General features: G+C 40.9%; 1 protein-coding gene across 2 annotated transcripts in view; it reads left to right on the top strand.

The window, feature by feature from the left end:
- The window catches only part of LOC122624290 (dorsal-ventral patterning protein Sog), a 30,018-nt gene extending 16,899 nt beyond the window's left edge, over nt 1–13,119 (top strand). For both annotated transcript variants that reach the window (XM_043803784.1, XM_043803785.1), the window contains 5 exons: nt 2,166–2,275; nt 3,722–3,854; nt 9,106–9,165; nt 9,332–11,649; nt 11,765–13,119. In XM_043803784.1, coding sequence (XP_043659719.1) covers nt 2,166–2,275; nt 3,722–3,854; nt 9,106–9,165; nt 9,332–11,649; nt 11,765–11,965 — 2,822 coding nt within the window. In that variant the 3' untranslated portion in view covers nt 11,966–13,119. The remainder of the gene's footprint in view (nt 1–2,165; nt 2,276–3,721; nt 3,855–9,105; nt 9,166–9,331; nt 11,650–11,764) is intronic.
- The last annotated feature ends 14,240 nt before the right edge of the window (nt 13,120–27,359 follow it).

A 27,359-nucleotide genomic window follows, 5' to 3' on the forward strand; every position in this document is an offset into this window, starting at 1 on the left:
CACTGCTACTTACTATAGAAATCTATTGCGCTCGCTGCTTATTTTCATTGTTTCGCCGATGCGTTCTTGTTGTATTTAAATTGTTTCGCACGCAAATAAAACTGGCGCCAATGACAAGAGCCAACAACAACAAACACAACAACAACAGCCCCAACAACAACAAAAATTGATAAACGTCGCGCGTCGTTAGCGCCACTTATCACGTATACGCCATGGCGCCGTCACCAGATTCGGTGGTTTTGCGCTGCTTTTCGGTCTCCCTGCTGCTGCTGCTGCTTCTCTTGGCTCCTCTCAGTGGCTCAGTGGGTTAGGTGGCTCAGGTGGTTCAGGGGGTTCAGCTGGCTCAGGTGCTTCAGGTGGTTTGGGTGCAGCAAAAACAACAACTGAAGGAGATACCCAGCTATCACGTGTATTCAGCTAATTAGTTTATTGTCGCTCCCGCTTCTTGCGCTGTCTATTAGTTTTTACTACTCCCCAGCCATTTGGCGAGCAAATGCGAAAAAGCCAAAGGAGCTGGCCGATTATCAGGGCAGCATACGGCAGAGATATGGATTCGTGTGTGAATGATGTGTGCGATAACCGCGGGGGAGCCACCGAGTAGCACCAACAACAACAGCAGCTCACAACAGGTGTCAACTGCCGTTGATTGGCTACACACAGAAAAATATCTACTTGCTACTTACTCCAAATGATATTACTTCAAAATGTGGCATTTCGAGTGCCATGCATTTGCATAGGTTTCAATTAGAAAATCTATGAACGTGGGAAGTCCGTCACACACTTGAATATAAATTGCGAAACGATTGCGTTTTCGGTGCGTTTTCGCCGCGACTTTGGCGCGTTTTTGACGCGACCTTTGGTTTTAATTTAATTAATTTTCCCCACCCCACAAACTCATTGCCATGCGACCACGAAAGTTGCCGTTTTTGGTCGTTTCTGCCTACTTTATCGGCGGGCGGCGTTTTCCTTTTGTTTCGTTTACATTTTTTATGAGTGGCGCCAAAAGTTTTAGCATAATTTTGCCGCGACACCGACCAAGGTACATATATTAATAATATAACGCGTCGCGTTTTCGATTTGCATACGATTTGTGGCATTTTGTGCAAAGTTTTGCCGCTCGCACGCAGCCAATTAACAAAAAAAATATATATATATATGTATGTATATAAGTTCGAAGCGAAAAAAACGTAATCCCAAAAATGATGCTAATGAAATTGAGACTATCAAAGTGGATGGCTGCTGATGAAGCTGCTCGTGGTCGTATTTTCGATCTAATCCCACAATTTGACACTTGTTGGCGCCCCAGAGGGAGACGCCGCTGCTGCTTAATCCACTTAGCTACACGGCAATTAATCGGGCATCAGTCTTGTAGCTAAGCCGAAGCTATAAGATTTCCCTTCCAAAAAACATTGCTTTATGCTTTAAAACAAAGTTCTTTTAGTGCACTGAACTCCAATGGTAAAAGCTCTGAAATAGTCGCGAATTCATAGGAGAAAACATCTCTCAGTGTATTGGCTTGCATTTGTAATTGAAAACGCTGCCGGAAGCGACTCAACGCCTCTCAGCGAATGTGGCGCCAGTTTTTCTGTTTTTTTTTGTTTTTTTTTCCGATTTGTACGTACGTTTCGCCGCTTTTGGCTGAAAACGTTCTGCAATTCTGATTGCAGCGGTCTGCCCACCCGAAATGGATCTTAGTATCCGAGTATCTGAGTATCTGAGTATCTGGGTATCTGAGTATCCGAGTGTGGCAAGGAAGTGGCTTGGAAAACCTGAACCAAAAACGAAATAAGCACGAAGATGGGCTTCCAGCTGCGTGGAGCTCGATTGAAGTTAATTAGCTGCTGATCGATTGGCAATCCCCCTTGTGGATTGCATTTCATCTTCCTTGTGGGCGTCTGTCATTAGAATTTTTATGCATTTTCATTATAATTATTAGCCCCGCTTCGCATCATCGCCGGCTGATGATAAATAGGCATCGGCTGTTCATATATATACAAATCTATATAGAGGCAATGGCAATTGCAATGGAAATTGCACTGGCGCCAGCAACCTGAAAAAATAGTAAACATACATACATATACGTACAATGCCATAGATCTTAAATGGCAATTGAGGAAACCGAACAGAATGAGATGTTTATTTTTGCCTTTTTTTCTCCATTTCAGTCACCGAATGCCAGTTTGGCAAAGTCTTGCGCGAATTGGGGTCCACCTGGTATGCGGATTTGGGTCCACCCTTCGGAGTGATGTACTGCATCAAGTGTGAATGTGTAGCGGTAAGTACATGAAACATTTATTTATTAAGTTAAAGGGAATTTTTTTATAAATATTTATCAAGTTAGTTAGTCACAGCAGTCCTAAGTAGTAGTGAAAAGATTTCAATTCAAATGCAAAATAACGAAAATTGACTAATGATCGGTGACATGCGCAACAAGCTGCGGAAAATCGCCGGGAATGCGGGAAAAGTGGCACTAAAAATGCGAAATGAAAATGATTGTGTTGCTCGCCTAATTAATGGCATTTCCACGCATGATTAATATCGATTTTAAAGCTCTGCTACGAATCGCAGCCAAATATTCTACAGATTCTACGGATTCAACGGACCTTGCCAAATTCAAAAACCGAAATTCGAAATTCGGAATTCAGCATTTTCGTGGATGTTCGATTGAATTACGCAAAAGTGTTGCACTACCAAGGCAAAAATAAAGCCAAAAAAATAAAAGCAGGGAACGAGGGCAATGCTGGGCAATTTTCCCAAGCGACACATAAAAATGTCACACTCGTGTCCTCGCCGCCTAAAAAACATGAGGTCCCCTATAGATACAGATACCGATACAGATGCAGATGTATCTATACTACGTAGATATAGATGCGTATCCGTAGTCGGGAGACGAAAATTAATTGACGCCACCGGGCGGGCGTGAGTTGTTGTTGCTAGTCTGCGATGGACCAGACGTGCCAGATATGTACTATATAATATATATCCATATATGTATATATATGCAGATAGGTACTACTTCTATATGCATGCGGATATATGGATCACTGCGACTTCTCCAGTGCTCCAGTATGCATCACTAATGTGATGTTTCTTTTTTGGCCAACTTTTAATGTGCATTGCATAAAAGTCAGCTTTGAAATGAATTAATTATAATTTATGTTTATATGTTGGCTGCAAGCGTCGCAAATGAGCACATCATAAAATTATTTAAAACATGTTGCTGCTGTTGAACTTTAAGCACAGCGGCTACACCATCGTCATGATGATCGTTATTATCATTATTATCATCATCAGCGGCACTGGCGACCAATAAAAATTAATAATAAAAACAAAACACAAAAAACAGAAAAGCGAAACACGAAACACGAAAGGCGATGGGGGAACATCAAAAAGACAAGCAGCAGCAGCCAAAGAGCTCTGGCGAATTCATAAAGATATAATTATAATCAAAAGACGAACACGCCGAATTTCTATATCTATATAGACCAGACGCCGATATATCTGGTCGCGATCTCGATCGCCAGCTCGATTCAGCCGCGATTTAGACCAGATTCGCTGGCCAACGGGGCATAAATCAGTGTGGCAGCTGACAGGCCTGGGAATCTGCACTGCTCGTACTAATTCCAATTAGTTTCTTACGCTTCATAATGTTTCTTTTTATTATTCTTTTTATTTTTTTAATATCTCTCCTTACTCATTTTGTTTTGTGTATTTTTTGCAGATACCCAAGAAGCGACGCATCGTTGCACGCGTCCAGTGTCGCAATATCAAAAACGAGTGTCCGCCGGCCAAATGCGATGATCCCATCTCGCTGCCCGGCAAATGCTGCAAGACCTGTCCCGGCGATCGGAACGGTAAGTCCCAGACATCCTGATCCTGATTCCACATCGATCCCAACAAATGCATCACCTCAAGCCAAATGCCAGGCAAAAATCAGAGTAGATATATGCATATGCCATGTGGGGTGCAGTCGTAATTCATCAGCTAATGTTTCAATATTTTGACACCGACAACGTTCTGTTTGATCGCATAAATCGCGGATTAGCTCACATCTGACCAGATCGCCCCTATAATAGCCACCATATAGTAGCCACCATATCTCGAGATATATCTATCTGTTTGTCCCTCGTTGTCCGCACAGCCATGAATAATTATGCGTAGCATCCACGGCAGCTGCCACACAAAACAAGACGTTATGACGATGCCCCCAAACACCTCGCTATATATACTCTCATATATGCTTGTATATATATGCATATACCTATACCTATATGTATTGAGTGAAACGCGTAAATTGTTTATGAAAAATTACTTGGCCCGAAATGAAGGTCAGCGCTACGCAATTTATATTTCGTTTTTATGTCTGTCGCCGCCGCCGATGAATCCCATTGCTATTCCTATTCCTATTCCGAATCCAAATCGGATTCCTATTCCTTGGTCCACTACTTCGGATAATGGCCACATTCTTGCTCAGTTCGTTTTTTTTTGTTTTTTTTTTGTGTTTCATTTTTTATTTCGTTGACTTTTGCATTTATTTATTTGCGTGCCATGCTTTTTTCGTGTAGTTCGCTCGCTTTGTTTTATTTTATTTTATTTTCAATCTATTTTATATCGCCCCAGCGGCGCCTAAAGTTGTTGCTATTGCTGTTGCTGTTGCTGTTGCTGTTCCTGGGTTTATAATATTATCGTGGCGGATCCGCCGGGCGGTACAATGTATTTCAAGTATTTATTTGAGCACTTTGAAGGGGTCCCATTGGGGGCGCACGTGCCGCATTCGCAGCGCCTTAATAGACCAATTACCGGGAGTTATAAAGTCTAAAACTGAATAGCTCAAAGACTCGGAGACTCAAACACCGAACAGCAGTCGCTTTCTTTCACTTTTTTCCACAGTTCAGTTGAGTTGTGTATATAGCATAGCTCTGCAAAATGTGTGTTTAATTTAGTATTGGCCTGAATGGAAATCAAATCGAACTGCGTTATTTGTTATAACAAATTTCGATAGAATGTGACGAACTCCGTGGCTCTTTTCTCTGTGACATTTTTCACATAATCAGGCGAGTGCTGTCTGAATTCCAGTTGCTGCTGCATGTTGCATGTTGCTGCTGGCTTGTTGCTAGTTGCCAGTTGCCAGTTGCTGGTTGCCAGTTGCTGGTTGCCAGTTGCTGGTTGCCAGTTGCTGGTTGCTGGTTTACTGGAAGTTGCTGTGTGGCATGGGGCAAACTGGTTGCCACCGAACGGGAATGGGGCAGAGAGAGGGGGGTGGGCGGAATGCGGCACGGTGCGGCTGAGGGGTTAAGGCGGTCGCTGCATCACATCATTAGTTTCCGTTTTGCGGCAATTTTTCATTTGGCTTATGCAAAGAGCCGTTGACCCGCGGACCTTCCAACCCGAAAACAATTTCACTTTTCCCCACGCTGCTCATTGGTTTTCTCTTCTCGTTTTTCCCCCTACTTTACTTAGCTTTACTTAAAAATTTGCTTATATTTTGTACATTTTGTTGTTGCTTTGCTTCCAAAAAGAAAACTCCCAACGCAACGCAACTCGTTTGCCATAAATAGTTAGAAGGCACGGGCGCGGCTTTTCCAGCGAGACTCTTTGGCTCTCACGCAGTCACCGGCTGACTAGTCGGCCATCTAGCCAGCTAGCCATCTATCCGGCAGCATCTAGCCATCTAGCCATCTAGCATCTAGCCACTAGCTAGCCAGCTAGCCATCTAGTATGGCCTGGGCTATTGTACAAATATTTCGCGGCAACAACAGCAGCAACAATGCGAGTACAGCAGCCCGGCTCGCAACGATCGCTTCCAAAGTTATTTTTTGCCTAACTTGGTTTTTTGCCCCATACTCCGCATATTATAGATGCACTCTAAAAAAAAAGGGGCAGTATATCTTAGCTGCTATCTTAGCCACCAGAAGTGGCCCTCAGTCAGCAAACTAAACTGCTTCCAGCTGAGTTGCGGTTAGAAAACATTAGAAATCAGCAGTTAGTCTTGAAATTGAACTGAAACTGCACATTTGAATGGAGTGTGTAGATGCGAAGCTCCACTGTAGCTGCTGCTCGTCCTGGGCAAGTTGTCAGGCCCGCAGAGCCGCTGCCTGGAGCTTGAAGCTCATGACATGGCCATATAATCAACATCAACAATTGCCTACCTTCGTTAAATGTCCATTTTTGGGCTCGAATCTTTTGGCTCTGCTCCTTGTGCCCTCCTCCAGCTCCTCCAGTTCCTCCTGCTCCGCGGAATCCAAGCAGAGCAAGCGGCATTAATTTATGCCTGGCATTTTTTGTTCGTTCATTTTTATAATGACATAACTCGGGCATTTTAACGCTTATTAAATTATCTCATTTGCCGCCACAAACGGCGGGCGGTCGCCGTTTGAGAGAAAGGTGGAAAGAGATGGCCGATCGGGGCCATATCCCCAGGTAGACAATAAAAGTTAATGCTTCTCGATTCCATCGACTCCAAACGACTCGCAGCGCATCGCATCGCATCGATCCCATTAGGCGGAGTCGCCAGAGTTGACAATTCAACTTGATGACATCTTTTGTGGTGGTGGTCGTGGTCGGTCCAGCCCTTTTCTCTCCTCCATTTCCACATCCACAGATGCCCAGATTCAAAGATCTGAAGATCGGAATCCAGATCGAAGATCGGAGATCTCAGCCCAGCAACAGCAGCAGCAGCAACTTTGTTGTGCCACAAAAGGATCGCCGGGCCAAATTCATTTTTATGGCCGGGCGTGAGGTGCGCCATCGAACAATAAAATCCTCAACTTTATCTTTATCTGTATCTGTATCTGTATCTGTATCTTTATCGGTTCTGCATCGCAAGCGGCAGCGGCGAACGGAACGGAACGGAACTGTCTATTATATTCCCACTCTACGGCCTTTATATTTTCGTTGCCCGAGTTGAGATTGTGGATCGCGATAAGGCCGAGAAATAGAGCTAACAAGGCGTCGGTTTGGGCTCCGAAAACCGAAAACCTATCTGAATCGAATGATCTAAACCGGAGATTATAATGGCATTTTATACTCTTGCTGCTTGGTAAAATTCCCGGGGCCAAAGAGTTGGGGAGCGTTTATACTGAACTGGATGATTTCCTAATGGTTTGCCCATCGAGAACTCTTACGATTTAATTCGTACATTAACTGCTCAACATACTACTTTATATGGCACATCCCCACTCCAGCTAGTCCCCTTTTACGAGGGCTCATGGTGTTGATCCCACACACCTGGTAATATGACATGATATTCGAGACTGATTTATCAAATCATTCTCACGTGCTCGGCATTTCTGTGGAAACCTGAGTATATCTTCAAATGCCGCACATTTGGGAAACACTTTCGAACGATTCTATTTTCTGTTTCTTTTTTCTGTTTTTGTTTTTTTTCATTCTCTCGGTTTTTTGGTGTTTTTGTTTGCCCCATTCCAAGTCTTCAGTTTTGTTAATGAGCTGCCGCCGAGATTCTTTTGGGGCCGGCCCCACATACCAAAGCGTTGAGTCAATGCCGAGGTGTCGTTTGTCTTTCGGTCGCGGCTTTGTCGGCTCATATACTGTCTCTCTGTCCGTTTGTCCGCATGTCCGCTTGTCCGTTTGTCCGCCAGTTCGTTTGTCCGCTCAAGGGGTAACCCCATCCACTGTGCACCGCTCGACGTGTCGTCGTCTTTGTGCGCACCAAAACTCATTTATCTTGGCTTACAGCAAAGACCTACGAAATGAAAAAAAATCAAAAAAAAAAAAACGAACGAAAATTTCATTCATCTGCAAGCGCGATTCAAGGGCAGAGATGCCTGCGACTCCGTGGAGGAGACACCACCAATAAGCCCCAAGAATGTAGAGCCACAAATTGAAAAGAAAAGGCGAGAAGCGATTCGAGAAGTTGGGGGCAGGGAAAAAAGCCCAGTCTAAAGCCAAAACTGGCTGGCCGGATGGCTGGATGACTGGATGGCTGGCTGGCTGGCGAAGTGGCTCGTATTAAGATCAGGCGATAAGATCGGACGGCAGAAGCCGCCGAGTAGAAGAATAAGAAAGAGCAGGGGGAAGACTCCAAGGAAGACTCCGAGGAAGACTCCAAGGAGGAGTCCGAGGAAGAAGGGGCTCTCAATAAAATGCTATACAAGGTGTCAGATTTGTCGCCCTTCATTATGCGATGCCGGCCCGAAGTTCTCGTTCAGTTCATTCCTTTTTCCCCTGATTTTTTTCGTATATATCTCTGCCTTATTTCTCCCTTTCTTTCTTTTTTTTGCGGCTTAAAGGCCGGGGATTTGCGCTGAAGTGGAAGGAGCAGCATAAAATAATCGAAATGCCAATGCGGCATCATCGACAGCGCGCAGAATCAGAGGTCCAGGTCCAGTCTTCAGTCTTCCTCAGTCCTCAGTTTCTCCATCTTTAATCAGCTTTTGTCGCTGAACTGCCACTTCTAACGAACTGACTGAGATTCTCCAATTCGGATTTCGATTTTGATTCTGATTCTGAATCCGATGCTGATTTTGATTCTGATTCGGAATCGATGATGGTGATTTATGCGCAAACTCTGGCGGGGTGTCAATCAGCGGGACAGCGGAAATGCGTCCACCCACTTTCACGCCAAATTTCACGTGTCATGTGGATTCCGGGAAGCGAAACCCTCAGATCCTCAGATGCTCAGATCCTCAGATGCTCAAATACAAAGCACTTCCCTAGTTAGATGTAGGTTAGACTTCCCGTTCGAGAGACGCTACCTTCTGCCTGCTACCTGCCCTCAATTTATGCACGATTAATGAATGCCACCTGGGTGGAAGCGAGAGGTGGAATAGGAAGGTCTTAGTTCGGAGGTGGCATCTCTACCTGGTGCTGGCACTGCCATTCATGATGATCCGATCCCCTGGCATTCCGTCCATTCGTCCATCCATTCAGCCATTCACCATTCACCCATTCAACTGGAATTTTGGTTGAATGCCGGAATTGTGTCCACAAATTGTGGATGGATGGAAGGATGGATGGATGGATGGTGAATGGCTGGCGGTCCGGCTGCTTTGATGCATTTGTTGCTATCTAAATTCCATTTAAGGTCGTACCTTATCGCCCAGCAGCATCTCATTCTCCATTTGTATTCCCTCCATCTTCCAGATACGGATGTCGCCTTGGATGTGCCAGTGCCCAACGAAGAGGAAGAGCGCAACATGAAACGTAAGTACAAGAGTCCCGGACACCCACTCAGATCCCACTCCGTAGAATCCGCCAAATCCTGCGGAAAATTCTAATCCAAATCTCCCCCATTCGATACTCAGAAGAAAGCATATATATCTAACACCTGGCCTATCTCCACCTTCCATTTGATTGGTATTGTTTACAGATTACGCTGCGTTGCTGACGGGCCGCACCTCCTACTTCCTCAAGGGCGAGGAAATGAAGTCCATGTACACCACCTACAATCCGCAGAACGTGGTGGCCACCGCCCGCTTCCTGTTCCACAAGAAGAACCTCTACTACTCCTTCTACACCTCATCGCGCATCGGTCGTCCGCGTGCCATTCAATTTGTCGACGATGCGGGCGTCATCCTGGAGGAGCACCAACTGGAGACCACCTTGGCGGGCACCCTGAGTGTCTATCAGAATGCCACCGGCAAGATCTGCGGTGTGTGGCGACGAGTACCACGTGACTACAAGCGCATCCTGCGCGACGATCGCCTCCATGTCGTCCTCCTCTGGGGCAACAAGCAGCAGGCGGAGTTGGCGCTGGCCGGCAAGGTGGCCAAGTATACGGCCCTGCAGACGGAGCTGTTCAGTTCGCTGCTGGAGGCACCGCTGCCCGATGGCAAAACGGATCCCCAGCTGGCCGGAGCCGGTGGCACAGCCATCGTGTCCACCAGCAGCGGCGCCGCCTCATCGATGCATCTCACCCTGGTCTTCAATGGCGTCTTTGGTGCCGAGGAGTACGCCGATGCCGCGCTCAGTGTGAAAATCGAGTTGGCCGAACGCAAGGAGGTGATCTTCGATGAGATTCCACGGGTGCGCAAGCCCTCCGCCGAGATCAATGTCCTGGAGCTGTCGTCGCCCATTTCCATACAGAATCTGCGCCTGATGTCGCGTGGCAAACTCCTGCTGACCGTCGAGTCCAAGAAGTACCCACATCTGCGCATCCAGGGACACATCGTGACCCGGGCCAGCTGCGAGATCTTCCAGACCCTGCTGGCGCCGCACAGTGCCGAATCCTCGACCAAGAGCAGCGGCCTGGCGTGGGTCTACCTGAACACCGACGGATCGCTGGCCTACAACATCGAAACGGAGCACGTGAACACCCGGGACAGGCCCAACATCAGCCTGATCGAGGAGCAGGGCAAGCGCAAGGCCAAGCTGGAGGATCTGACGCCCAGCTTCAACTTCAACCAGGCCATTGGCAGTGTGGAGAAGCTGGGCCCCAAGGTCCTCGAGTCCCTGTACGCCGGCGAACTGGGCGTCAATGTGGCCACCGAGCACGAGACGAGCCTGATCCGTGGCCGTCTGGTACCGCGACCCGTGGCCGATGCTCGGGACTCGGCGGAGCCCATACTGCTGAAGCGACAGGAGCACTCGGAGGCACAGAATCCACATGCCGTGGGCATGGCCTGGATGTCCATCGACAACGAGTGCAATCTGCACTACGAGGTGACGCTCAGCGGTGTGCCCGCCCAGGATCTGCAGCTGTATCTGGAGGAGAAGCCCATCGAGGCGATTGGTGCGCCGGTGACGAGGAAGCTGCTCGAGGAGTTCAACGGCTCCTATCTGGAGGGCTTCTTCCTCAGCATGCCGTCCGCCGAACTGATCAAGCTGGAGATGAGCGTCTGCTATCTGGAGGTCCACTCCAAGCACTCCAAGCAGCTCCTGCTGCGCGGCAAGCTGAAGAGCACCAAGGTGCCGGGCCACTGCTTCCCCGTCTACACGGACAACAATGTGCCAGTGCCGGGCGATCACAATGACAACCACTTGGTCAACGGCGAGACCAAGTGCTTCCACTCCGGCCGCTTCTACAACGAATCGGAGCAGTGGCGCAGCGCCCAGGATGCCTGCCAGATGTGCGCCTGTCTGCGTGGCCAGTCCAGTTGCGAGGTCATCAAGTGTCCGGCCCTCAAGTGCAAGGCTACGGAGCAGCTGCTCCAGCGGGAGGGGGAGTGCTGTCCCAGCTGTGTGCCCAAGAAGGAGGCCGCCGACTACTCGGCGCAATCCTCGCCAGCCACCAATGCCACCGACTTGCTGCAACAGCGACGCGGCTGCCGCCTGGGCGAGCAGTTCCATCCCGCCGGCGCCAGTTGGCATCCATTCCTGCCGCCCAACGGCTTCGACACGTGCACCACCTGCAGCTGCGATCCCCTCACCCTCGAGATCCGCTGTCCCCGGCTCGTCTGCCCGCCGCTGCAGTGCAGCGAGAAGCTGGCCTACCGCCCCGACAAGAAGGCCTGCTGCAAGATCTGTCCGGAGGGCAAGCAGAGCAGCTCCAACGGCCACAAGGCGGCGCCCAACAATCCCAACGTGCTGCAGGATCAGGCCATGCAGCGATCGCCCAGCCACAGCGCTGAGGAGGTGCTGGCCAACGGCGGCTGCAAGGTGGTGAACAAGGTGTACGAGAACGGCCAGGAGTGGCACCCCATCCTCATGTCCCACGGCGAGCAGAAGTGCATCAAGTGCCGCTGCAAGGTGAGTGTCCACATAATTACTTTCTATTGCATTTCTATTCCTTCACTGGAATTCTGGAACTATCGCTTAAATGATTTGCTTACTAACTTATGTACTCCTTTTGTTTCCATTGCAGGACTCCAAGGTGAACTGCGACCGCAAGCGCTGCTCCCGCTCCACGTGCCAGCAGCAGACGCGCGTGACCAGCAAGCGGCGTCTCTTCGAGAAGCCGGACGCAGCGGCTCCGGCCATCGACGAGTGCTGCTCCACCCAGTGCCGGAGATCGAGGCGCCACCACAAGCGGCAGCCGCACCACCAGCAGCGCTCCTCCAGCTGAGCGGCTCCACGTGGCGGATGGGATCCCAATCCAGTATCAGATCCTTGGCGGCAGGCGAACGAGTGGCTACACTCGCTCACCACCACTCACACACACACACTCACACACACTCACACCCACATCACCCACACAGGCGAGCACATACACACACACACTTGTGCAAGGAGTTGCATAGATCGTTGTTGTTGTTATTATTATGTGGCAGCAATGAGAACTTGTATTATATATTTGAAAGCGGCGGGAAAAGCGATGGAGAGAAATCTCAAAAAAATATATATATTTTACGGAGGAAAACGGAGTAGTAGAGAGAGGGAAAGAGAGAGCTAATGAGGTCCTTGGAACAGGACATTGAGACCAGTGCAGTTTGCTTTAAATTCTCCAGCGCAGAATTTTCTATAGAAAGCATTTTCGGAATTTCTTTTCGTTACAAATCCCCCACCTCCCCCCACCAAACACCCAAAAAACAAAAAACAAAAACATTAAAATAAAATTTTAATTTATTACAAAAACAAACAAAAAAAGATACCTTAAAAAACCACAACCAAAAACAAAAGCAAAAAGAATTCGAAATTGAAACTGTACTGAGTTTTGAAAACACACACACACACACACACGCATATTTGACTTATTGAAATACTTAAACCTTTTCAATTCATTTAAATTGAAATTTAAATGGACATTGAAAGCGAATCGATGGCGCAGCAGTTGTCGTGGGAATATTAACTTAAATCTAATTATTCTGATTATACATATATACAATATTTTTTATATATACATATATATCTATATATATATATTTATATATACATATATATCTATATAATTTATGAGAAACAAAAAAACAGTGGGAAACGCATCACGTGGTTAAATCGACATTTGTATCGATGAATATAATTTAGCAACCCGAAAGTTTCAACTGATTGACTGAATGGCAAAAATATAATTAGCTTTAAATATGTTTTTCGCAAGCAAGAAAATGAAGGAAATTGAAAACGCAGCTTTTCAATGTGAAATTATTTTGTACTAATTGTTACTCACACCAACACACACACACACACATACACATACATTTAGCATCAACATGCACACACATACACATTGAAATGTTTGTATTTCTTTTTAGGAGTATACCTTTAAATTAAAATACATTTTTTGAGACATTTTCAATAATTATGTACAAAATTTGTTAAAAAAAAACCGAAAACTATTTCAAAAAATGCCATGTACACATACATATTTATACACAATCGCACACATACACACATGAAGAGAAAAAGAACAAAAAACGAAAAAAGAAACAAAAAGATGAGAAAATCAAACGCATACACAGACAGAAATTGTATTAATTTTTTATTCTATTAAATTATTCTTATTATTATTTTATGTTTATTATTATTGTAATGATTTTTTTTGTAGCTTGTATAAAAATATATATATATATATAAATATTCTATATTTAATAACTGATTGATTAATTTTAAATCATTGATCAATGGCGAGCAAAAATATTTAATTCAACGAGGAGCTAAACAAACTTGTACTAATAACTTAAATTTAGTGTTTACGAATTAAACAAAAATTGAGAATCAAAAATCAAAAAAACCATCAACAAAACACACACATGGAGAATAAACAAAAACTACAAAATCATCTAAAATCGTTTATTTTTTATTAATTACGACAATCGAGACTTAAATGATGAGTTTATTAGACTTTTGTTCAATGCGCAAAAGCAATAGCAACGAAACAAATCCAATTCGAACTATGAAAAGGAACAAAAAATGCAAATACAAAAAAGTGAATTAAGATATAGACAAAATATATTCGAAATATATCCAAATATATATGCATTCATATATATATACACAATAACAATCAAATTGTGCTCGTTTTACTGATCTGTGGGCCAACGTTCTTTTCACATCGACCACTTTTATTAGCCAACTCAATTTTCGAATTTTCGAAATGGCATTTCGCCGCAGACAAGCAGACAATTAAGCCCATAAATTATATTATGGAGCAATTATATCTCGCTTTTTATAACCGACACACCAAATTATCCAAATGACTCTTATGGCCCAGAATGCTGATTGTCAAATGCTTTTTTCGGGGCCCGAGAGCTCTTCACGTTTCCGGGCAAACTTTCGATTGGATCGTATGTTCTGAATTGGGAAACACATCAAAATGCTGTCTATGAATCGAAAGCAGTCAAATTTGATTCGAAGTTAGAGTTACCCTCGATCTGCAGCACCTGACTGGTTAAAAGATTAGCGAAGTGAAATCAGTTAGTCCGCTCGAATACCAAGTTGTTGGCACTGATGTGCTGATGTTGGTGATGATGTGGTGATGTTGTTGCCGTTGAATGAAATCGAATAATTAAATATTGGCATAGTCACACCTTGTTGACAATTATTGACAGGCTGATTGGCAAACAAATGAATATACTTTAGCCATTGCCGTTTCTGAGCTGCCGAGGGGCGCGGCCAGTGGCACGACAATTGGCCCTGTGACTCTGGCTTTGCTGCACTGCGAGAAATACTTCACAACGATCTTGTACGTGCTGAAAACTCGCTGAACATAATAAAGTGGAGATCGATTTCATTTATGAATCAGTAGTACAGAATCATTTGGCCAGTGCTAAACAATTCAAAGCTTCCTTTGCAATGTTAGTAATATAAGCGAAGCTATATTTTCTCGCGGTGTAACGTGTGTGGGTGGGTGGTGGGAGGTGATAGGTGCTGGCTGTGGGTGTGGCGGCTACCGAAAGACGCCCAGATCGGCGGAGATCCGAGCCACAGTCATGGGACGCAGATTAGATCCAAGCAATGAGCTCTGCCATTGGTGTTGGTGTTGGCTTTGGTTTTGGTGTTGGCGTTCCACGATTCGTGTTGACACTATCTCTCGAAAATCGATCGGCGGAACATCTGGAAGCTGGCATTTGCATTTTCGGCGCGCTATCAGTTGATTGAGTTGGCCCGGCCAAACCCTTCGGATCAGCCACACCATAGTATCCATAATATTCATAGTATCTATAATATCCATAAAATCCAACGCAGAGATGATATCTGTACTCGCTTATTTATGTGTCACACCGAACACGCTCACGACATTTAAACAGCACTCAATATCGCCGTCATAGACGTACTCGAACTCGAACTCGTACTGGTATTCATACTCAAACTCATACTCACACTCATAATCATCAATTATCCGACGCTGTCTGATTTTCATTCGCAGTCGCGCGGTTAATTGCCGCAAATATGCAAAGCATGTGTAAAACTTTATTGATATACAATGTGAATAAACGTTTGCCTAACTTTGTTTTGATTGCAGCTGTCACTGCACCGCACTCACTGAAATCAATTCACCTCTCGATTGTTTGGCCACGACTTTGCGATACACTTTTATTGGCGATCGCCGGCGATTTCACGCTCAAATAGATCATGAAACGAGTGCACTTAAAGACCAGAATGTCCCATCAAAATGGAATAATATCCACCAGATGCATTTTGTCTGAAATGAGCTGACGCTGTAAAAACATTTATTACTTATGGTTACTACGATTATCTCGCAGTGCAGCACCCGATTGGCCCATTCACGAAACAGTTTATCGGATCCAAGTCTCGGACTACACAAGATCACGCGAGGCTGGCAGGTCTTTTCCGATATGGCTAAAAGTCGAGCCTGGGCTAAATCGCAAATGTACGTACGTATCTGTCAGATACAAGCGCACTTGCGCTGCGGACAGATGGAGGAAACGATACCGATACAGATACAGATACAGATGGATAGAGAAATCGCCGCCAAGACAGGCGATGACTTCATCTATCAGCACTGCAATTGGCGATCTGCTCGCCAAGCTCTGATCCATATATCAGGCAATGCGAGATCATTAAAACGGAATTAACTGAAATGGAAATGGAAATGGCAACAAATCGAACGCCATTATAATCGGTATATCAAATAGATGGAACTTATGAACTTATGGAGTTGCATTTCAACTGGTTCTCTTATCAATAATCAGCTCTTCGTCATAAATATATATCTTTGATCATTATCCCTTCCTACACTATTCACTCCCATATCGAATGCTCCTGCCCTCAGTGGCGAATTCTGCCCACTTGAATCAATGTGTGTCACTCCCCCAATCAGCGGACTTGCAGCGCGAATGTATCTTGTATCTCACGGATCGCCTGGCAACATCCAACGCTGATTGTTAACTGATTGCATACAAATGTGCCCCAAGGAGGTCAAATCATGTTGACACTCGTGTCGCCGGCTAATTGCCCCAACAAGCTCCGCAGCCCAGATCAGCTCGGGTTATTGGGATTATTCCGGATTGGGTTCTGCGACAATGGGTATTGATTTTCATCAGTTAAGACTGAAATCAACTGATTAAAAACACATATAGCCATCCAAACTTCAGTGAAATTACCAAACTATTCATGACAAGGTGGGCAAAATAAAAGCTCACTACAAATTGGGTATCAAATGAACAGATTCGCATCGGAAATAAACAGAATAGCCCCACAGCCCACTGCGATGTACGATGTATGGATGAAGAATTGTGGAACCGATTCGATTAGCATGCCGGAGATTTCTGATTTCTGCGTAAAATTAACACGAACCCCGAACCGAAATTCTCCAAATGCCACGCTCCAATTCGAGCCATCCGTCGAATGTGAATGTTTGAAATGTTGATTATTTCCCTGGCCACGCGATCTGACATAATAATAAAGGCAAAACAACTACAAGACAGACGAAATTTCAATTTCAATTTCGATATTTGTTATTTAGTTTGTTTTTCTTTTTTTCGATTTTTTTTCGATTTTATGAATTAAAAACCAATTTGGACGTAGACCTGGACATGGCCAAAAAAGGAGCCAAAACAAATCATGGCGTCGACAAATTTGGAACTAATTATAAATGCAGGCGGCCCGGCCAAAAGTGGAACGCTCCGTTCCAGTTTCAGATTTCAGATTTCAGTGTTTAGTGTTCGCTTCCAACTCTGAAATTTGAAAATAAATGCACTGGGGAAAATGAAGTGCATTTTGGTTAAGAAGCATATAAAACTAGAACCGCAAAGTGTGACACAAAGTGTTGCATACTTAACGGGATACATATGTTGTCTAGGAGTAATAAAATGTTTGCTTTAATTACAAGCTTTGTATTGGGTACTATGATATTTTCTCAGTGCAGCAACTAACCAAAGACGGTGGGCGGACAGTTAAAAGCGGAATGGAATGAACCATACTGAAGCGAACCGGCATGGAGTAGTCATGAATGAAAACCCCGGATTGGATGCCCAGATGGACGTGGATGTGGACGTGGATGTGGACGTGGATGTGGATGCGGGAATGGAATGGAAATGGAAATGGAGTGGGTGTTTCGCTCGGGGCGTTGGCGGTTCGCCGGCAAAGTGTGAAACTAATTTGTCAGCATGACAATAACAGCCAAAAGCCATAAACATCATAATAATATTCAATAAACATCAGCAAAATGCGCCAATTAACCGCCACCGATTTGGCTGTGGAACAAGCGAACTTAATGCCAACGAATCGAACTGAAGGGGAAGGGGAAGAGGAAGGGGAAAGACGCCACATGATGTGGCAGGGAATGGAAATTGTGCAAGTATTTCACTTTAATTGAATTATAAACGCTGCCGGCTAATAAAATCGATGATGTAAATTGCACTCGCTGGCATTTAACACCTTCGCCGCTGGAATTTCATCTATTTGGATGCCCTCCTGCTGTTCTGATCTCCGCGGGGTATATGCACTTCCATGGCAGCCAGGAATTCTGTTTTCGATTCTCGATCATTTGGATGATGTATGAATGATGCTTGAAAGCTATCAGCTTGGTTTTGGTAAACAAAACAGAAATTGCATTCATTTGCCATTTACAATTTCCATCTGAAATAATGAGGAAAGTTTCACAAGTCTGCATATTATATGCTTAATGCTTCGCCTTTCATACTCCTTAAGAATAATGCATTAGATACACAGATAAAACAGCTAGCTTAGTCAGTCGGATTGGTATGTTAGGCAGTTGAGAAAGTATCTTGAAGTGTAAGCTATTGTACTTCATAGATACTTGGTGTAGGGTGCCCACAACTTCGGCTTGGCTTTGGTGTCAGATGCTGATACTTGATTTATTTATGAGACCAGCAGCCAGTACCGCAACACCCCCACCTTTTACCCCTCCCCGCGAAAGGGGGAAACATGTTTCAGTGCCAGTTGCATGCAAATCGCATGCGATTGCAGTCGCTTTGAGCCAAACACAAAGCCTTCGATCGGGGATTGGGTCCGATCTGGTCGGACTGGATGGCTATATGTCTCTGCTTCTGTGCCGATCGCCTCCCCCATTTTCCCCCACTTCCCCCAATGGGAGCCCCTCGCCCAGTGGGGAAGTTTGCGAGCAGCCGATCGCCGCGGGGCTGTGTAATTGTAACGCAACAATCAAAATCAATTGCTATGTAAATAAAATTGCAAATTAAATTACAAATTGATTACCTCACTGAGTCATTAATTAAAGAAAATGCTAAAATGCTATACGTTGCATGGGCCAGAGATATGGAAACCAGAGCTGCCATTATGCGCTTTTTGACCATTTTTGGATCGTTTCCAAAATGTCGGTTTTTGATCGTTTCTTATCTTAACCTAACTAAAAATGGTCAAAATCTTAAATAATAAGCGATTTGCACAGCTAGATACCAATTCTTATGACGCCTCTTCCTTTTCTTGCGGACTTTGTAAAATTATCTTTTAGAATAACACAGTTCGATTGGAAATTTAATTACGAATTCAACGAGATATGACATTCCATATTTGGAGCAATATTTCAAATGTTCTGATTAAAATACTGATAGTTAAATCGCAAAAACACAGAAAACCGATTTTCGGCCAAAATCCAAATATCATCATCAAAAATTGGAAAAAATTTGAAAACAAAATTAATTTTGATCTGTAAACACAGTTCGATTGGAAATTTAACTACGAATTTAACGAGATATGACATTCCATATTTGGAGCAATATTTCGAATGTTCTGATTAAAATACTGATATTTAAATCGCAAAAACACAGAAAACCGATTTTCGGCCAAAATCCAAATATCATCATCAAAAATTGGAAAAAATTTGAAAAAAAAATTAATTTTGATCTGTAAACACAGTTCGATTGGAAATTTAATTACGAATTCAACGAGATATAACATTCCATATTTGGAGCAATATTTCGAATGTTCTGATCAAAATACTGATATTTAAATCCCAAAAACACAGAAAACCGATTTTCGGCCCAAATCCAAATATCATCATCAAAAATTGGAAAAAATTTGAAAAAAAAATTATTTTTTTTTGGTAAACACAGTTCGATTGGAAATTTAATTACGAATTCAACGAGATATAACATTCCATATTTGGACCAATATTTCGAATGTTCTGATTAAAATACTGATAGTTAAATCGCAAAAACACAGAAAACCGATTTTCGGCCAAAATCCAAATATCATCATCAAAAATTGGACAAAATTTTGAAAAAAAAATTAATTTTTATCTGTAAACACAGTTCGATTGGAAATTTAATTACGAATTCAATGAGACATGACATTCCATATTTGGACCAATATTTCGAATGTTCTGATTAAAATACTGATAGTTAAATCGCAAAAACACAGAAAACCGATTTTCGGCCAAAATCCAAATATCATCATCAAAAATTGGAAAAAATTTGAAAAAAAAATTAATTTTGATCTGTAAACACAGTTCGATTGGAAATTTAACTACGAATTTAACGAGATATGACATTCCATATTTGGAGCAATATTTCGAATGTTCTGATTAAAATACTGATAGTTAAATCGCAAAAACACAGAAAACCGATTTTCGGCCAAAATCCAAATATCATCATCAAAAATTGGAAAAAATTTGAAAAAAAAATTAATTTTGATCTGTAAACACAGTTCGATTGGAAATTTAATTACGAATTCAACGAGATATAACATTCCATATTTGGAGCAATATTTCGAATGTTCTGATCAAAATACTGATATTTAAATCGCAAAAACACAGAAAACCGATTTTCGGCCCAAATCCAAATATCATCATCAAAAATTGGAAAAAATTTGAAAAAAAATTAATTTTTTTTGGTAAACACAGTTCGATTGGAAATTTAATTACGAATTCAACGAGATATAACATTCCATATTTGGAGCAATATTTCGAATGTTCTGATCAAAATACTGATATTTAAATCGCAAAAACTCAGAAAACCGATTTTCGGCCAAAATCCAAATATCATCATCAAAAATTGGACAAAATTTTGAAAAAAAAATTAATTTTTATCTGTAAACACAGTTCGATTGGAAATTTAATTACGAATTCAATGAGACATGACATTCCATATTTGGACCAATATTTCGAATGTTCTGATTAAAATACTGATAGTTAAATCGCAAAAACACAGAAAACCGATTTTCGGCCAAAATCCAAATATCATCATCAAAAATTGGAAAAAATTTGAAAAAAAAATTAATTTTTTTTGGTAAACACAGTTCGATTGGAAATTTAACTACGAATTTAACGAGATATGACATTCCATATTTGGAGCAATATTTCGAATGTTCTGATTAAAATACTGATAGTTAAATCGCAAAAACACAGAAAACCGATTTTCGGCCAAAATCCAAATATCATCATCAAAAATTGGAAAAAATTTGAAAAAAAAATTAATTTTGATCTGTAAACACAGTTCGATTGGAAATTTAATTACGAATTCAACGAGATATAACATTCCATATTTGGAGCAATATTTCGAATGTTCTGATCAAAATACTGATAATAAAATCGCAAAAACACAGAAAACCGATTTTCGGCCAAAATCCAAATATCATCATCAAAAAATGGAAAAAATTTGAAAAAAAATTAATTTTGATCTGTAAACACAGTTCGATTGGAAATTTAACTACGAATTTAACGAGATATGACATTCCATATTTGGAGCAATATTTCGAATGTTCTGATTAAAATACTGATAGTTAAATCGCAAAAACACAGAAAACCGATTTTCGGCCAAAATCCAAATATCATCATCAAAAATTGGAAAAAATTTGAAAAAAAAATTAATTTTGATCTGTAAACACAGTTCGATTGGAAATTTAACTACGAATTTAACGAGATATGACATTCCATATTTGGAGCAATATTTCGAATGTTCTGATTAAAATACTGATAGTTAAATCGCAAAAACACAGAAAACCGATTTTCGGCCAAAATCCAAATATCATCATCAAAAATTGGAAAAAATTTGAAAAAAAAATTAATTTTGATCTGTAAACACAGTTCGATTGGAAATTTAACTACGAATTTAACGAGATATGACATTCCATATTTGGAGCAATATTTCGAATGTTCTGATCAAAATACTGATATTTAAATCGCAAAAACTCAGAAAACCGATTTTCGGCCAAAATCCAAATATCATCATCAAAAAATGGGAAAAAATTAAAAAAAAAATTAATTTTTTTTGGTAAACACAGTTCGATTGGAAATTTAATTACGAATTCAACGAGATATGACATTCCATATTTGGAGCAATATTTCGAATGTTCTGATCAAAATACTGATAATAAAATCGCAAAAACACAGAAAACCGATTTTCGGCCAAAATCCAAATATCATCATCAAAAAATGGGAACAAATTTAAAAAAAATTAATTTTTTTTGGTAAACACAGTTTGATTGGAAATTTAATTACGAATTCAACGAGATATGACATTCCATATTTGGAGCAATATTTCGAATGTTCTGATCAAAATACTGATAATAAAATCGCAAAAACACAGAAAACCGATTTTCGGCCAAAATCCAAATATCATCATCAAAAAATGGGAACAACTTTAAAAAAAAATTAATTTTTTTTGGTAAACACAGTTTGATTGGAAATTTAATTACGAATTCAACGAGATATGACATTCCATATTTGGACCAATATTTCGAATGTTCTGATCAAAATACTGATCTTTATAATCGCAGAAAAACAGAAAATCGATTTTCGGCCAAAATCCAAATATCATCATCAAAAATTGGAAAAAATTTGAAAAAAAAATTATTTTTTTTGGTAAACACAGTTCGATTGGAAATTTAACTACGAATTTAACGAGATATGACATTCCATATTTGGAGCAATATTTCGAATGTTCTGATTAAAATACTGATAGTTAAATCGCAAAAACACAGAAAACCGATTTTCGGCCAAAATCCAAATATCATCATCAAAAATTGGAAAAAATTTGAAAAAAAAATTAATTTTGATCTGTAAACACAGTTCGATTGGAAATTTAACTACGAATTTAACGAGATATGACATTCCATATTTGGAGCAATATTTCGAATGTTCTGATCAAAATACTGATATTTAAATCGCAAAAACTCAGAAAACCGATTTTCGGCCAAAATCCAAATATCATCATCAAAAAATGGGAAAAAATTAAAAAAAAAAATTCATTTTTGTTGGTAAACACAGTTTGATTGGAAATTTAAATACGAATTCACCGAGATATGACATTCCATATTTGGAGCAATATTTCGAATGTTCTGATCAAAATACTGATAATAAAATTGCAAAAACGCAGAAAACCGATTTTCGGCCAAAATCCAAATATCATCATCAAAAAATGGGAAAAAATTAAAATAAAAATTAATTTTTTTTGGTAAACACAGTTCGATTGGAAATTTAATTACGAATTCAACGAGATATAACATTCCATATTTGGAGCAATATTTCGAATGTTCTGATCAAAATACTGATATTTAAATCGCAAAAACACAGAAAACCGATTTTCGGCCCAAATCCAAATATCATCATCAAAAATTGGAAAAAATTTGAAAAAAAAATTAATTTTTTTTGGTAAACACAGTTCGATTGGAAATTTAATTACGAATTCAACGAGATATAACATTCCATATTTGGAGCAATATTTCGAATGTTCTGATTAAAATACTGATAGTTAAATCGCAAAAACACAGAAAACCGATTTTCCAAATATCATCATCAAAAAATGGGAAAAAATTAAAAAAAAATTAATTTTTATCTGTAAACACAGTTCGATTGGAAATTTAACTACGAATTTAACGAGATATGACATTCCATATTTGGAGCAATATTTCGAATGTTCTGATCAAAATACTGATAGTTAAATCGCAAAAACACAGAAACCCGATTTTCGGCCCAAATCCAAATATCATCATCAAAAATTGGAAAAAATTTAAAAAAAAAATTATTTTTTTTTGGTAAACACAGTTTAATTGGAAATTTAATTACGAATTTAACGAGATATGACATTCCATATTTGGAGCAATATTTCGAATGTTCTGATCAAAATACTGATAGTTAAATCGCAAAAACACAGAAACCCGATTTTCGGCCCAAATCCAAATATCATCATCAAAAATTGGAAAAAATTTAAAAAAAAAATTATTTTTTTTTGGTAAACACAGTTTAATTGGAAATTTAATTACGAATTTAACGAGATATGACATTCCATATTTGGAGCAATATTTCGAATGTTCTGATCAAAATACTGATCTTTATAATCGCAGAAAAACAGAAAATCGATTTTCGGCCAAAATCCAAATATCATCATCAAAAAATGGGAAAAAATTAAAAAAAAAAATTCATTTTTGTTGGTAAACACAGTTTGATTGGAAATTTAAATACGAATTCACCGAGATATGACATTCCATATTTGGAGCAATATTTCGAATGTTCTGATCAAAATACTGATAGTTAAATCGCAAAAACACAGAAACCCGATTTTCGGCCCAAATCCAAATATCATCATCAAAAATTGGAAAAAATTTAAAAAAAAAATTATTTTTTTTTGGTAAACACAGTTTAATTGGAAATTTAATTACGAATTTAACGAGATATGACATTCCATATTTGGAGCAATATTTCGAATGTTCTGATCAAAATACTGATATTTAAATCGCAAAAACACAGAAAACCGATTTTCGGCCAAAATCCAAAAATCATAATCAAAAAGTGCAAAAATTCGACATTTAACAATGTTTTTTTTATCATAACTTGACCACAGAGCTAATATGAATTATTTTGTTATAAACAAACGAGCACAATCTTTTAATGGCTTATTGAAGTAATCTTTTTATATGCGGAAACTAACTTTTTCTGGTTTGAATCGATTGACTGGAAATGAAATCACGATATCATCAAATTCCGCCTAAACTACTAATAAAGAAAAGGAATAATAAAATAAATATAAATACTGCCACTGTAAAGGGGCAGGCTGATCGAAGGTAAAAACAATATATGTACATATATCCATGTAACAAATGTTCCAATTAGCATTGTGGGCGGCTAGGGGGCGTGGCGCAATGGTGAGTGGCTCGGTGGTGCAGTGGCTCGGTGGTGCAGTGGCTCGGTGGTTCGGTGGCTCGGTGGGTGGTTGGTAGGTGGGTCACTTAATCGCAAGTAGAGAAATAAAATGTCGTGCTGGGCCACACAACGCAAAACAGGAAGGAAATCTGCAACTTCGCCTAGCTCAGTACTGGATTCTATAGTTAATACCAAAGAGAATTTCAAAATCATCATATATTTGTAACTACTTAACCATTAAAAATTACAGCAATACACGGTATGCTTCAAATGTAAAGCATGTGGTTAGAGTGTCTAGGGTATTTATGGATCGAAGCCAGAAATTCGGAGCGTGATCGCTGACTTTCCGCGGCGACTTCATTGTCGTTGGCACGACATTTGCTTAAATTATGGCCAGCACAGCGCCGGTGACCAAACGAGGACAGTTTGTATATATACACTATATATATATATATATCTATATATATATATCGGTAACTGGGCCGACTTCCACTGCGACTGGGACCATGAGTGCGACTTTGGGCCTGGGTCTCTACTTGTGGGTCCGGATTGAAGCGGCTTCGATTGTTTTTTGGCCGTGCCCAGGCAGGCGCTCTGTCAATCAACCGATTGCGGGGGCGGTATGAATATAATATATTGGGGGGCGTGGCCGACCCCAAAAAGCCATTGCTACTTGCCGTTGTTGTTGTCTTTCATTAGTCGTGATTAGTTTCGAAAAGGAGCACAAACTGCACAAGCATTGGCAATTTGAGACCGCTGTTTGTTTTGTTACTTTTGGGCATTTAAGACACACCTACACATTTATTTCAATTAAATAAAAATATGATGTTGCTTAGTAGCAAATTGTTATAGTTAAATAATATACCATTTATTATGGAAATACATTAAAAGCCCTTTGCAGCATTTCAAAAAACCAGCAGCAAGTGTCATTCTACTTTAAATCACAGCTTTAAATACAGTTTATTATACACATATCCAACTTAATGGGTATCCCCGCGGTCTAGCACTGCACTCGTGCTCCAATCTTGCGCTTTTTGTTTTCTTAATTCGAAGTCGCGCCACGCGCCACAAACAACAACAACAGCAACAAGAGCAACCAGTGCAACAACGGCAACACAAACACGCCACTTGGACTTGACAAATTGCGAGCAACGTTTACAATTGAAACAATTTAATCAAACAACAAGCAAAAGTGGCAACTTGGTGGGGTGGGGGCAGGGGATGTGGAAGGGGCACGCTGGACAACGCACGGTGGCAAATCAACAACTGCTACCGCCGCTGAGTTGCACATTTCGTTGCCCCACTGTAAATAAATATATATGTATATGCTTGTATAAATAAATGGGCAAAGAAGCATAAACAATTGAGAGTGCAAAATGGAACCGATTTCCCAATCTTAGAAAAAGGGTGGAATAAATCATAAAAAACAATTTAAGAATGAAAAATTAGGTACTATAAGGTACCCAAGTGCTTAATTATATCTTAACAAATGCCAATGACATAATCGATGGCAATTAAATGGGTGAAAATAAGTAGGGAATTACCTACATACTTACATAAATAATTAAGAAATAGTTCAGTCAATGAAATGCATCGCAAAACAGTTAATATTCCTGAGAACGTCACGTAGAAAGAGAGGGCGCGAGGGGCGGCGAAAGAGATGGGGCGAAAAGGTGAGTGATTAATGGGCATTTAATAGCCGGTTCGCTGATCGGCAAAACGCGAAGAAGTCGTCGCGATAAATTCGATAAAAACAAAACAAAACTGTAGGCTGCTAAATGTTGCCATTTATTAAAGATAAAATGTATATAAATGTAGCACTGGTACAAGCGAAACGACAGCGGAATAGATGGATAGATAAATAAATAAATAATAAATAAAGTAAACAACATCGCACCGCACCGATCGCGTCGCATTTGCATATCAACTTTTCGCATTAAATTCAATTGAAAGCTTTTCTCACTTTAGCATTTAGCATCATTTTGAAATTCAATGAGCCGCCCTCGCCCCCGCATTTTCGTATTTCAAACTTGAAGTATTGCTAATGTATTTATTGCCATCGGATGCGAGCACAAAATTTATGATGGCATTAAGCAAATGTTGAATGCAGCAAATAGAAAAAAAAAAAACAAACAAAACAAAAAAAGAACAGAACAGAACTGAATTGAGCACCTAGAAATGCAAAAATTTATAGTGTTACTTGTGATTTACACGAGGCACAACATAACATAGCCACATATTAACCCGCTCCGCATTAACCCCCTGCATACTCGCCTCCCATTAGCGTGGCTAATTTTATGCGCCGCTGTCAGTTTAGCTGGAACGCATTTGTTTCGCAATTCCCATAGCCATTTTTTATACCCAGCATTAGCTAGTGATTGCTCAGAGATTTCCATCATGATTGATCGCTTTTTGGGCGGCTGCAAGGGGGCGGTTTTCCAGGTGAGAACCTCGACAGGGGAACCCTCAATGGGTTAAGTGCGATGGCTAAGATCCCTTCATCTGATACCCAAGCGAAATTATTCCCCAAGGAGGTTTCGGCTTATAACCCTGCTTAACTCAAAACCTCACAACTTCATATTACCAATTTATGAACTTTGTCTACTTTAAATATTTAAGTAATTTTGTTTAAATATTCAGCAGATTTGCAGTATTTTTACATATACATTTTCCTTCCACATTTGACATTGCACAAAGACGCCAGCTAGGCGGGTATTTATAAAACTACGACTTGGGTTTCTCATCACTTAAATAGAGGGCGCTTTCGCGGTGTGGCGCCATCGAATGTCCAAAATAAATACTAAAATGCTAAGATCAATTAAAAAAATTCCTAACAAGAATTCACAATATTTGAGAACCATATTTGTACTTCAGATACTAGTTTCATTTCATATTTTGATATTTTTAATACTGCCGCAGCTTTTTTAATGAACTTATTGCTAATTTTTTGGCAAACGTTTTGAGGGAATTGAATTCTGCGAACTATAAACCGGAGTAACGA

Source organism: Drosophila teissieri, chromosome X (assembly GCF_016746235.2).
Source record: "Drosophila teissieri strain GT53w chromosome X, Prin_Dtei_1.1, whole genome shotgun sequence".
Classification (NCBI taxonomy): Eukaryota; Metazoa; Arthropoda; class Insecta; order Diptera; family Drosophilidae; genus Drosophila; species Drosophila teissieri.